This window comes from Arachis stenosperma, chromosome 2, assembly GCF_014773155.1.
Source record: "Arachis stenosperma cultivar V10309 chromosome 2, arast.V10309.gnm1.PFL2, whole genome shotgun sequence".
Taxonomy (NCBI): domain Eukaryota; kingdom Viridiplantae; phylum Streptophyta; class Magnoliopsida; order Fabales; family Fabaceae; genus Arachis; species Arachis stenosperma.
This window is the reverse complement of record NC_080378.1, coordinates 4,176,124-4,190,661: the sequence shown is the minus strand read 5'-3', so window position 1 is coordinate 4,190,661 and position 14,538 is coordinate 4,176,124. Positions and strand designations below refer to the sequence as shown.

At 24.7% G+C, this 14,538-nt stretch overlaps 2 protein-coding genes across 2 annotated transcripts; one reads left to right on the top strand and one right to left on the bottom strand.

Moving 5' to 3' along the window:
• Positions 1-893: 893 nt before the first annotated feature.
• On the top strand, positions 894-5,071 carry LOC130963186 (cytochrome b561 and DOMON domain-containing protein At3g07570-like). Its single transcript, XM_057889335.1, has 4 exons — positions 894-1,085; positions 1,838-2,237; positions 2,868-3,148; positions 4,693-5,071. The coding sequence occupies exons 1-4, from the start codon at positions 915-917 to the stop codon at positions 4,987-4,989; spliced, it is 1,149 nt and encodes a 382-aa protein (XP_057745318.1). The 5' UTR covers positions 894-914; the 3' UTR covers positions 4,990-5,071.
• A 1,435-nt stretch (positions 5,072-6,506) lies between these two features.
• Positions 6,507-8,965, bottom strand: LOC130962398 (tyrosine decarboxylase 1-like). The gene is made up of 3 exons (XM_057888616.1): positions 8,365-8,965; positions 6,830-7,477; positions 6,507-6,775 (listed from the first exon to the last, which is right to left on the bottom strand). The coding sequence occupies exons 1-3, from the start codon at positions 8,963-8,965 to the stop codon at positions 6,507-6,509; spliced, it is 1,518 nt and encodes a 505-aa protein (XP_057744599.1).
• Positions 8,966-14,538: the final 5,573 nt, after the last annotated feature.

Below are 14,538 nucleotides of genomic sequence, written 5' to 3'. Positions count from 1 at the left end.
GGTGAGGGCTTGGTGGTGTAAGAATTTTGAATGGTAGATTTGGAATATAAAATTTTGAATGAGGACATTTGAAAAAAAAAAGTTATTAAAATTTTAGTTTTTGTCTCCAAAATTTTAATTTGATTTTTTGTGTCTTTATTTTTTGAAGATACTAAAAGAAATAAAATTTTGTATCGCAAACTTAAATTTTAATTTCAGTCTCTAACCACCAAATATAATACCAAATTTCAATCCTTCAATCTCAATCACAATATCCCATATCAAACACTATCTAATTGTATAAGTCTAAAAGCTAAGATATAAGAATTATAGTTTTTTTTATCACTTGATTCCAAACTCTTTTTTCTACATATGCAAATTCGGCCCATTGAACACAACCAAGAAGAAAGTAGCACTAGCTACTAGCTAGGGACATAAAAAAAAATTAAGTTAGGTTGATATAATAATTAATTTATTAATCTATTTAAGTAAATGTTGATGGTTTGAAATCCGCCTTATATATGTAATAACTTATTAGCCAATAATAAATCTTAAAATAAAACTCTAATCCGTAATAAATTAGCATTGATCTATCAAATTAGAAAATATTGTAATAAAAAAAAAACTAGGGACATAAAACACTAGTAGTTCCAACAAAACATTCTTAATCTCACAAACGTTATTATCTATCTTTTAATTATTTTTATTTGGCCAATCAATAATAATTTCCTATCAATTAAGGAAACTTCGTACGCACTGTATTTGGTCAAACAATAATATATACATCTACTTTGTTATTTTTCTAACCGGCTAATAATCCAACCATTTCGATAACTCCTATATATAAATTAACAAAAATAAATGATATATATATGTGCTACAATCTATGATTTTTACGTCCTCCAATTCATTATTATTATTGCACACAGTTAATAATGAAGATAATCACATACCTTTGCCTAGTAATATTGCTCTCAACAAGTACTCTTGTGAGTTCACAAGATTCATGTTCCTCTAAAGTGTTACAACTAGATCGACCTTATCCTTTTGATACAACTATACTCAAGTGTAGTTCTGTTTGGGAGCCTCACAACTTCATCCTTAGAGTAAGAGTGTATAAAAATAATAGAAGCTAAGTGTGTATTTTAATTTGAGAATTACATTAATTTCTCTTATTTGTATATATATCATCACATCATTTTAGTAAACAATTAATTGAGATTCTTGCATAGTTACAGAGTATCTCTAGCTAAAATCTTTTTTATTTGAGATATTAAAATGTGTACCTTTACTTTGAAAGTATAAAGGATCATATCATCTTAAAATCCATCTTAAGACGAAGAAAATTTTAAAGTTTTGTCTCTATTTTTTTCTCAAACATATTTATGTCCTCAATATCTTTATTTCATTTATTTTAAAATAGTAACGAAACGCTGCTAATAAAATTAACTAAGCGAATTAGTTATTGTTAGTCGTTTCTGTTAAATACATAAGAGTGAATACCTCACCTGCCCCCTGACAATTATCTCGAAAGGATAACGAAGCTCCTAAAGAAAAAAAAAACAGTCAATCCGGTCTTTGATCTTTTTTTTGGGACTGATTAGTCTCTGTGCAAAAAAAATAACATTAACTTTTTTTTGGCACAGGAATTAATCAATCCCATAAAAGTAAATCTCAGAGACCGAATTGGATATTTTTTTTTGTCAAAGATCTCGTTGTCTTTTAAAGTAATTGTCAAGAGCTATTTTAGATTTTTCTCGATATATAACTCATATATTTCTATTTAATTAATTATTTTTTTTAAGAGATGGTCTCTAATAATTAATCACTTATATGCATGCATAACATTACATTGAAGTATGGTAGGGCTTCATCAAATGTATGGAGCTTCATCTTCTCATTCCCATCAAGCATAAATGCCTATGCAGCCATAGGGTTTTCCAATGATGGCAAAATGGTAAAATCAAGTGCAATAGTAGGGTGGATCTCCGGCCTCAATGGCGGCGGAATGAACCAGTACTATTTAGGAGGATTATCGGACGGCGAGGTGGTTCCCGGAGAAGGAGACCTCTATGTCATGAATGAAACAATTATTCGACCTAATCCTTCAATAGTGTACATGATTTTTCAGTTGAAAACTAACCAACCTTCTTCAAAGCTTATATATTCAATTGGACCTAATGGTGTTTTTCCTGATACTCAAGGCATGTTGCAACAACATAGTGATGCTATATCCACAGTTATAGATTATTCACAAGGTTAGTGACTGAAAATTTAATTAATATTATATGTATAATAAAGAATTTGATTAATTCACATATATGTAGAATATATGATAAATACTCACATAACGATATTTTTGTATAAAGATAATAGTTAAAAACGATTAAATAATAATTGACATATTTAATAATTAAATTGTTTAATATATATATAATACGTATAATAAGAAAAAATTTGATTTCAATTTTTTTATTCATTTGTCTTTTTTTTTGAGTTAATTTTTTTTGTATTATTAAATAATTTTTGAACCTTTATATATACCTTTATTTGTTTTTTGAACCTTTATTTCAATATATTTAAAAGAAATAAAAAAGACTTATTGAGTTTCACCCCATACCCCATTTTAGAGTACTAGGCCAAAAATATTTCCATACATAAAATTTTCACCCATCATTCTTATATTTTATTAGGAACTTTTTGTAGACATTCAATTATATTTTAGATATTTGATTTAAATAGCATCACTCATAATGAATAATTTGATTAAATAGAATAATATAATATATTATTGTATTTCTCATTAATTTCTCTTTATTTTTTTGTTTTCTTCCATTATTCTAAACTTATTAATTTGTTCTCATATGTAATTAATATATATATAACAGGTGAAACTAGTGAAGTTTCTTACTTAAAACTCCGAAGAAGCCATGGAGTAATCAACATGACATCATGGAGCATTCTAATGATAATGGGTTACATAATTGCAAGGCATTTCAAGAAATGGGATCCAATTTGGTTTTATTTGCATGCTTCAATTCAAACAATTAGCTTTGTTGCCGGAACAGCTGGAATTTTAATTGGTTATGCATTGTCTAAGAAAGTTGATGCCAATGTCAATAATCACAAAAATATAGCTATCATCATTCTTGTCCTTGGAATCCTCCAGGTAAATATTTCTTCAATATATAATTATAATTATATATTATATATTGTACTTTACCATATATTTTGAATTTAATAGTTTCAATAAAATCTTTATAGTAGTAATTCATCTTATTAGTCGACTAACAATTTGTGTGGCCATAAATTCATCTATATAGTCTGTAATATTGTAATGTTGGAAAACAGATTGTAAGCAAGAAAATCAGATCGGATTTTATTTGCAAGAGTGTCGGTTTAAAAACTTTGGATTAAATATTGATGATACCCTATCGTTTAAAATAGAGAATTATTTATTTGTCTTTTTTTTTTAAAGTGAAAAATGAGACTCAAATCCATCATTTTTAAGTGAAAATGAGGAGGTAGAGCTATAAGTCTATAACTTGTTGGTGAATTATTTATTTGTTCTTTGGCAAAAGATCGGATTACAATTAAATTAATATAATACATGTAAGTATAAAAAATATAATTAAAACACATGCTCAATTATTAGAAGCTAAGGAACTATCACAAAAAAAATGTTTTTTTTTTAAGTCCAACTTAAATTCATTCATATATTCAATTAGCAATTAATAAGTAGTTCGCATGGAGTTGACAATAGCGGGCAAATTTATTCATGACTAGACAATTATTGATTTGTTAGTATTTTTGTTGATAATAATATTACAAAAATATAAATATTTTAAAGTTATATTGATTTTGTTTTGATATTATAAATTATGATAAAAAAAATTTATAAAATCAAACTATTTTTATAAAAAGATCGTAAGGAATAAAAATCTTAGTTTTGTTAGTTAAAAAGATCAAGTTTTTTAAAGATAAGAAAAAAAATTAAATAATAAATTTTTTAATTATTATTTTTATGAGAAATAGTTTAATTTTTTATATTAATTAATTTTAATATTTATTATCTAAAACTTGAAAGAATTTAATGTGTATATTTTTATATTTAATTAAATTTTAAATCTGTTATACAAATAAAAATAATTTATTTTTTGCCTGTTATTTAAAAATAATATTTTTTCTTTATATATATAAAGTTATAATTAGATATTAAAAATATAAAATATAAAATATAAATTATAAGTTATATATTAAAAAAGAAGTTTATTAATTTTGGAGAAAAATATTTTATCTTAATTTTAATGAAAGAGTATCATGTGACATATTTTAGTTGTTATATTAATAATATAATATACTATAATATAATATAATGTAATATAATATAATATAGTTATATTTTTATTTTTATTTTAATATTTTAATTTAATTTTAATTATAATTAGAGATTACATCATACGGTATATTTTGATTGTCAAATTTATAATTAGTTATTGATAATAATATATAAGAGAGTTAGAGTAGATGAATGAATGAAAGAATTAGAAAAAGAGAAAAAGAGAAAGAAAACAATTTTTATTTAAAAAAATAATTTAATTATAATAAAAAAAGTTACATATAGCATGTTTTGCTTATAAAATTAATAATATATAATAGATTGGTTTAATTGATTAATTATTACATTTACATGTTCTTTGACATTGTATGTAGGTATTTGCAATCATATTAAGGCCAAAACCAGAATCAAAATTACGCAAGTATTGGAATTGGTACCATCATTATGTTGGGAGAATTTTGATTATATTCGCCATTGCAAACACAATTTATGGACTCTCTTTAGCAAAGGAAGGTTCTAAATGGTTTCTTGCTTATGGAATTTCTATTGCCATCTTAATTATCATCACCATAATTTTGGAGGTAAGAATGTGGATAATTGCTAGAAGAAAAACTCAGTCCACAAATAATTCATCACATCCTCAATCCTTGGAATTTGCTTACCAAACTTAATTAGTTTGATTCCACAATAATCATTTGTAACTTCATTTTATAATGATGTCTTGTATTTTTTAATAATTACAACATAATTAATTATTCAAAGGAAAAGTAAAATAAAATTCAATTACGTTACATATATGATAATAGTATTTTAATTAATAAAGTGATAATTAAATTTTAAAAGATTTATACTTCGAATAAATTAGTCTTTAAATTAAAAAAAAAACCAATAAAATCTTTTAGAATAGAAAATGTGAACACATTACCTTTAAATTAGCCTCTATAAATAAAATAAAATATTTTAATTTATTTACTATCCTAGAGGACTAATTATAAATTCTTATGGATTTATTGTTCGAAATATAAATTTTTAGGGATTTATTTGCCATCTTAACATTATTCTAGTATTTTCTTAACAATTAAAATATTTTTTTATTAATTAAAAATAATTTAAATATAAATTTAATTAATAACACTACATTTTTACACAAATATCAGGAATAGTATTTTATGTATGAATAATGTTAAATAAAATTAACAATTCCTAAAAAATGTCGCCAATTTATGAAAGCAAAAAGCTTATTAGTGCATTCAACAATTTTAGGTGTGGAAATTTATGAATAAATCTATATCTTTATTAGCTTCAATTATTGAACTAAAAGATTATTCCCATTCCCATATATATAATTGTTTCTTTTATTTCTTGCCTCTAGAAATGTCGTTTAGTATTTATGAAAGTATGGGTCAAAATTAAATGGAACTATACCAATGCTAGCTATTTCAAAAGTAGAAGAAATCACGTACAATCACAGAAGAGAATAAATCTATTAATCTAATAAAGTTGCCAATCAATTTGGTCGGAGCTAATAGATAATGTATATACAAATTGAACCAAGGACAAAAAGAAAACACATTAGTATATGGTTTTCTGGGGATCATAGCTGCATTAATTACCATAGATATGAAGGGATATACCCAAAAATAAAATATATATAAAACATTGAGTATATGATGTGCATGCTGGTTGTAATATTCAATTATTGTACTATCTTTAATATATCAAATAATTGGTGACATTTAAAAAAATAATAATGCTAGAAAAATAAAAAAAATAATTAGTCTTAATCGTTTAAATATATTTTATTTAATATTTATTTATTTATTACATAATGTATTAAATAAAAATAATAAATTTTGATAATTATTTTTTATTAATATTTTTTCAATACCAAATATTTTCGTCAAAATAAATCCTAAAAATCTAATTTAGTTCAACGTCGGCTTGATTGCAGCCCCAACTCCTAATCGCTGCTATATATGCTACGGATTGTCGTTTCGTGACGATTTTATAAAATTGACACAAAATTTTTGTCGTTATCTGCCGGAATTGTTGTAGTGTCAAGGGAATATATGTTATTATATATATGAAATGATAAAAATAAAGATTTATTGAAGTACAATAATAACCTTTATAGAAGAAACTAAAAACATTCATTATTGAATTACAATAATACCCTTTATATGTAGTTTTATGAGGAACCTAGTAAAGAATCTGCATGCTCTTGAATCAACTTCCATGCCATGATCACATGATGTTCCTCAGTTAAGGTAGCACCAATTGCAAATCTAATCATAAAAGCACCTTCAACTTCACCATGAGTCATGTACACTTTCCCTGAATTGTTGATTGATTCCAACAATTTTCTATTCAATTCATTCACTAAATAATCATCATTCACTAATTTCCCATAGTCATCATGTCCATTATGGTAATTATCATCCCAATTATTATTATTATTATTATTATTATTATTATTATTATTATTATAATAATTGGATCTAGCAATTGTTGATGGTGAAACCCTAAAGCAAACCAATGAGAATTTCCTAGGAACAACAATTTCAAACCTCTTATCCAATTTCACTAACCCTTCAAAAGTCATTGCCATATTCACATGACTCCTCAAGAAATTCCTTAGGTTTTCAACACCATAGCTTCTAAGAACAAGCCATAGTTTGAGTGCATTGAATTTCCTACTCAAAGTTATTTGCCAATCTTTGTAGTCAATCACTTGCTTTGACTCAGAAGCCTTGTTCCTCAAGAATTCAGGGTTAGTTGAGAGGGATTTTGTAAGGGCATTATGGTCTTTTACCCAAAGGCAACAACATGCTAAATTGGTCAAGAACCATTTATGGGCATTGAAGCTAAAAGAATTAGCACCTTCAATACCATCAATACAAGACCTAAATTCAGGACAAATGCAAGCTGATCCAGCATAGGCAGCATCAACATGGACCCAAATTTCATATTCTTTTGCCACATCACATAATTCCATTAATGGATCAATAGATGTTGTGGCGGTTGTTCCCACGGTGGCACATAAATAAATAGGTATTAACCCATTTTTCACATCAGAATGAATGGTTGAAAGGAGTGAGTCAGCTTTCAAAGCAAATGAATTTGATCTCTTAGTCTTGATGGCCCTAACATTTTGAATACCTGCATTTTTTTTTGGTGAGTTTTTAAAATTTATCAAACCAAATCATCAAGAGTAATATATATGTATTACATACACATTTATACCTATATGAGATACATAACTAACATAAGTGTATAAACATTAATATTATATTGATATAATAAATATAATTGTTGTTCAAATGTTCATTATTTTCTTGATTATTTTTTAGTTTTAGACATTATTCTAGCTTATCTAGATTTCATACTTATATAGTTATTTAAAATAAAAATACTAATATTTGATTTAGTTTAATAACTTTATAAAAGTATAAAAAAAGAGAAAAAAGAGATCAAATTAAATCAATATTTTGATTTTAATGGATCAAATTTGGTTCCATTATTTTAAATAAAATTTATAATTTATATTAGGTTTAACTACTCTTTTGATCCTATAGTTTTATTAAATTTATTTACAATTAGATTTCTGTAATTTTTTTTGATTGAGTACTAGATTGCTTTTAATTTTATAATTAGGTCATTTTTTTGTCAAAAATATTAAAATTAATAGAATATTTATCTAAAAAAATATATGATAAAAAATTTAATTAAGTTCTATTCTTAATTATAGATAACTTTAATTTGCAGAAAAATATTTAATTATCTCTAATATTGTTTACACTATAAAAGGGTGGAAACTCAGGTGTAGTCAACTTCACGTGAAGTTGATAGTTAGGAGCCGTTAGATGATTTGACTGATTTAACTAAATTTTCATCTAACGACTCTCATCTATCAATTTCACGTGAAGTCGACTGCATTTGAGTTTTCAATATATATATATATATATATAAAATTAAAATTTTAATAAATTATAAGAATCAACAAAATAATAAAACTTTTATATTAAACCAAATCGAACTTTAAACACCCTTACCAGCAATTTGTGCTGCCTTTCCAAATGAACTATGTGTTTGATCAGAACCATAAACAACAAGCTTCCCTATGTTGTCCCTCCCAATTTGGCGAAGCTTCTTGTCCCTTGCAGCCACAAGTGTACACAACACAGCTTCACAAGTGGTCCCTAACAAAACCCCACCACCATTATTATTACTACTTTTGTAAAGGAATTGTTGTGGAAGCTTTAGAACTTCGCCAAGCCAATCCATAACAATGGTTTCAAGCTCAGTAGCTGCTGGTGATGAAATCCAATTGAATCCAACCACATTGAGTCCGGAACTAAGCATCTCGCCCATGAATCCAGCTACGCTTCCGCTACTTGGAAAATAGGCATAGTAATTAGGGCTCATCCAGTGTGTGATTCCGGGTATGATGTGTTCTTGAACATCTTCAAGAATCGATTCGATTGGTTCGGGGACTAATGGGGCTGAATCTGGCAAGTGTTTTCGAAGGTAGTTCGGTTCGACTTGGCTTCGAACCGGAAAGTTTGAAACTTTGGTGTAGTAGTCAGCAAGAAAATCAACTATCATGTGACCTTGTTTCCTGAATTCTTCAGGATCAACAGGGTTCATGACACTTTTTCTTTGTGGTGGTGATGATGAATCACTTTGATGATTATTATTATTATTCAATGTGTTCATCTCCATATATGATGGTTCGGATGCAAGTAATTTGATGTAAGCTAGGGTTCTATTATATATATGCTTAGTTATGTATATGAATAATTATATGCATTGCTCACAAGGTGTATATATAACAGAATAATGCAACCTAACTAGTAAATATTATTATTTTTTTGTCATCACTTAATTATTAATAATTTATATTTATATTTATAAAAATTTTACACATAAAAAATATATAATTTATATATATATTTATCAGAATTTACATACATGAATCAATATAATTTATATTCATATTTTTTAAAATTTATACATATAAATTAATAAAATTTATTTATTAAAAATAATTTAATATTTATACCGATTAAATGGTGATAAAAATATTAAAAATTATTGTTCTTAAAAATTTTTCTTTCTATACTAAATTGTTATTATTTTAGTCTGTTTATTAAAAATTTAAATAATTTAATTAGATTTAATAATGACATCGTATAAAAAATAGAAGTTTTTTTTAACAATTTTTTAATTATTATTAAATTTTAAAAGTAGAGAAAAATTAAAAAAATCATATATATAAATGATTAAAAAATTTATGTATACAAAATTTTACTATAAATATATAAGTTATAACCAGGTACATTCGATGTTGCTAAGATTTAAATTTGAGATTTTTTATTCAGAGAGTATTATGTCTGACACCTTATTAACTAATCTCAAATAATAATATTATATTATATAGAGTAAAATAAAAATTAAGTTTTTGAGAATTTTGATTTTAAATTAATTAATTTGTAAAAAAATATCAATTAAATTTTTTATGATAATAAACGGTGAACACTAGAGATGATAATAGATGGAGTAGAATAGAGTTTGGATCCAACTATAATCTTATTCGTGGGTTGAGATTTTTATATAAACTCAATCCTATTTTATCCGTGGATTGAGAATATCCTAACTCTAATCTTACCTGTTCTTAACCCGTGGGTATCTAATTCTACCCGCGAGTTATAAAAAATGTGCAATATTATTATATAACTTGATGATAATTTAAAATAGAATTGACTTTTATATAAAAAATAAATTAAATTATTTATTAATAATATTTTCTTAGTGGCTAAAAATTTTTTACATTTAGTGAAAGATCTTTGGTTCAACATCCACTTGAAACATATATATATATATATATATATATATATATATATATATATATATATATATATATATATAGGATGTGAGTTGATCGAGTAGGGTTGAGACTCAACCCGCACCTTATCTTACCCGTTGCGGATCGAGTTTGCAATCATACCCGACTAGATTGGGTCGGTTTGGGTTACCCACAGGTACAATGCATTTTGCCACCCCTAAACACTTCTTATTTTTCTGTTTATGTATTCATGATGCAATTTTCACAACTGCTTTTCGATTTCATAAAAGTTTGGGAAGTTCTGATTTGTGTCTTCAGTGTAATACTGAACCTAAAATGATTTTTCACCGTCTTCGTGAGTGCTCTAAAGCCAAAGCTATCTGGTATAGTTTGAATTTGGAAGTTCACGGTCAACAGTTAGATTGATGATTGCACAGGGACATAAACTCTAATGCCTTCCTCTTCTCGGCGACTATTTGGTGGATTTGGAGGGATCATAACAATGATGTTTTTAATCCAGCTAATCCCTGAAGAATGGATAAGGTTATAGCTCTTATTCATGCTTCCCAATCTGAACTTCATAAGTTATTATCTATACATTATGTGTCTACTCCTTTTTATTTGCTACTTTCTTGATCTCTTCCTATCCAATTTTTGGTTAAAGTAAATTATGATGCTAGTAAATTTAGCAAATATGTTGGTTTTGAGTGTGTATTACGTGACTATAATAGCTTTTGGTTGCGTGGTTGTGCTGCCTTTTTACCACTTGCTACTATTCTTCGAAACGAGTTTTTTGCAATTTGAAAAAGGCTAATTCTAGCATGGAAAGTTGGATTTAGAGAGGTCACTTGCGATACGGATTGTTTAGATGTTTTATCCTTGGTAATGATAGGAATAACCAGGTGCAAAGTTCTTATAATGATTTGGTGTCTAAAATCAAAGAGGTTTTAAGTTAAAATTGAAAAGTAGAAGTCAATCTAATTCAAAGAGATGCCAATTAGATTGCTGATATTTTGGCTAAATATGCAACATCTAATTGCATACAGCAATTGGAATGAAATGAGCTTTAGAAAGATTTAACAGTATTGTTGTAACTGGACTACGTCCCTAGTATTTAGTGTGTTTTCTTTTTTTTTTTTCTTATCCTTTGACACAAAAAAAAAAGAATAAAGTATGGGTTATTTTCTAAATTTTTGTATAACCTCATCAACTACTTTTTAATAAAGTAGGTGAAGTTTTACTCTAAAAATTATTTTTTTATGACGATTTTTCATAAATAAATATATTATTATAGTTAATAATACATATAAATACCATTGTTAAATTTTACACGATGATAATGAACTGAAATTTATAACGTATTTATTATTTACTATTATAAAAGATCTAATAAATTATCAACGAATTATAATTTAAATGACATAAAATACTAAATCTTCCCTCTTCCTCTAAAAGTCTTAAATTTGAATCTTATTTCTAATTTAAAAAAAAATTAATAAATTAGTACTGTTTTGTCTTTAACAGACTAATTAATCTAACCTAATTATTACTTTACTCTGTCGGATGTTAAATCCTCAAAATGTAAGTTTGCGTGAGTGATTAAGATTACTTAAGAGAAACTTTAACTAACATGTCGAGGCATATGTCAATTCTAATTGTCAAAATTGAATAGATGGACCAGTCTGCAATCAAAGTTGCATAGGATGGTATATATATATCATGAAGAGGAAAACAAAAAAGTGTGACGTTCACCATGTTTTCAACACAAGCTTTTTAGAGCATATGTTAGCTTCTTCAGTTCACAACTTGCGTTGTTATTTTAGGGTTATTATTACAAATTAATAAGCAATTCAGATGTTTGGAGTTAAATTATTTCACTCTATAATATATTACTAAAGGAGCCACTTTATATAAAGACGCTTAAAACGTTCTTTTTTAGAGATGTTTCTTAATAATTAAAATTTAACATATATAATTGATTAAATCGTATTATTTTTGTCAAAATTAGGCTAGACAAATTAATTTAACCGAAAAAATAGTGAATAAAATCTTGAACTGGTCTATATATATATTAATTTTGAGAATCCTAAATTTTAGTCCTTTATTTTTTTATCGTATTAAGATTTAGAATTTTCAAAATTAATATATATATATATATATATATATATATATTAATCATTCTCTATAATAAAGATATTATAGTCATTTTTTATAAAAAAATATTAATTTAGATCAGTTCAAGATTTGATTCACTATTTTTTCGGTTAAATCAATTTGTCTAACTTAATTTTGACAAAAATAACATGATTTAATCGATTATATATGTTAAATTTTAATTACTGAAAAACATCTTTAAAAAAAGACGTTTTAGGTGTCTTTATCTGAGTGACACCCTATTAGTAATACTACTTCCATCTAAATTGTTGTGAAATTAATTATCCTAAAAATTTAACTTAAAAATTATATGAATAATTATATATTTAAGTCTCTTATAAAAAGAGTCTATATTCATATTTAAATGTATTTATTATGCATAAACCTTTTTTTGTTTTTATTTTTGATCATGCTTAAATTTGTTCTGAGAATAATAAAAATTGAATTTTAATTTTTTATCATAAAATTTAATATTATATTATAAAATTTACTTATTTTACAAATTTAAACAAATAATTATATCTAACATTAATATTGGAATAATTAATTACAATATATAGAGAATAATAGAATAATAATTCATCAAAGCTACACTATTACTCCTCTATTCTTACACAATAATATTTATAATAGAAGTTTATTAGTCCACCATTTTTAACATTCAAATACAATAAAGTTCGCAACAAATACTATAATCTTAGATAGTGACAAGTAAGTTTAGCCCATGATATGAAAAGCTACTTTTGAATGGAGATCAAATGCAGTCCGAGAACAAAAAAAAAAAAAAAAAGGGTTGTAGTGGAGAAAAAAGGAAAAATTTATTTATTTATTCTTTTTGTTAAAAAAAAAGAATCTTCTTTGTGCATGAGTGTAAATTACTAATTATGAAATTTGAAGTTAAAAAAAAAATTTGTATAGATATTTGTTTTATACTAATTTTTTTTAAATAAAGATTGAACTATTAGATCATAGAATATTCTGATACCAATATATTATATCATAAAATTACTTCTAAAAATTTAAATTGATATAAAAAAATATATGAATAGTTATATCTAATATTTTTTACATTGTGAATTAGTTAATTTATTCTAAAAAATTGAATTATACTAGAAATATTATAAAATACTTATATTTATAAGACTTTTATATATAATAATTATATACATATTATGTAGTTTAAAAAAAATTTAAAAATATTTTAGTTATATTTTAGTTTTATTATTAATTGCTTAACTAATAATTAATAAATACGAATAAATTATAACTTAAATGACATAATTTTTTTATATTTATTTAAAAAATTGCGGATTCGAATCTTTGGCTTTTCCGATAAGTGATGATATGGCAGGAGTTGACTGTCTCCTAGTTATCTAGCGAGGATGTAACCTCAATATTTCTTGCTGGACATCTAATTGGCAAAATTGATTAGGATTTGAGTGATAGGTGTTTCTTGGTGCCAACTGCCAACCATTGCATTCATGCCAATTGAAATTGCCTACTTTGATCTGTTCCACGTTTTATTGTTTATTTTGGTCTAAAAGTATTTTAATAAAATATTTTGAGTATTAGTTTTGATATTTTTAAAAAATAAATTTATTTAAAATTAATTAATAAAATAAAATCAGTATCACTTTTATCACAACAAAAAACAATAAAATTTTATTATTTGTATTATTATATTAATAAAATAATAAAAAATAATATAAAATTTTAATTAAAATAAGACTAAATATTAGAAGAATAAATTTTATTTTTAATTTTAAATTATTATTTACGATATATGAGCTTACAAATATTTATGTATTATCTTATAAAATGTAAAATAAAATTAAAATTAGAATTATATATAATTAAAGATGCTCTAAGATGGTATTATATTCAACATTTCAACCCATTAAAATTTGACAACTCTTGGCCTTTGATTTCAATTTTATTACTAATAAGTCGTTTTCTTTTCTATTTATCATATTATTCAAATTATTCTTGTATTCTTCGGAAATTAAAGGATAAATTATAATTTCTATACATTATTATTGTAATATTGTATAATATGTATATTTAACACATAAAATAAATTTCTCTACACATTTTGTTTGAATATAGAGTATTATGTTTTAATTAAACTTTAAATAATTAATTTATTATATTATTTTCATGTTCATAGTACTATAAAACTTGATAAATATTTGAATAATCCTAGAGTATAATTGTGTTGAAT

Excerpts from the sequence above, each read along its gene's own strand:
- LOC130962398 (XM_057888616.1), bottom strand. The coding sequence starts at position 8,965 with ATGAACCCTGTTGATCCTGAAGAATTCAGGAAACAAGGTCACATGATA. Across the intron at positions 7,478-8,364 it reads AGCACAAATTGCTGGTAAGG|GTATTCAAAATGTTAGGGCC; the intron begins GTGTTTAAAGTT and ends AAAAAAATGCAG. Across the intron at positions 6,776-6,829 it reads TTGCTTTAGGGTTTCACCAT|ATAATAATAATAATTGGGAT; the intron begins CAACAATTGCTA and ends ATAATAATAATA.
- LOC130963186 (XM_057889335.1), top strand. The coding sequence starts at position 915 with ATGAAGATAATCACATACCTTTGCCTAGTAATATTGCTCTCAACAAGT. Across the intron at positions 1,086-1,837 it reads CTCACAACTTCATCCTTAGA|TATGGTAGGGCTTCATCAAA; the intron begins GTAAGAGTGTAT and ends ATTACATTGAAG. Across the intron at positions 2,238-2,867 it reads AGTTATAGATTATTCACAAG|GTGAAACTAGTGAAGTTTCT; the intron begins GTTAGTGACTGA and ends TATATATAACAG.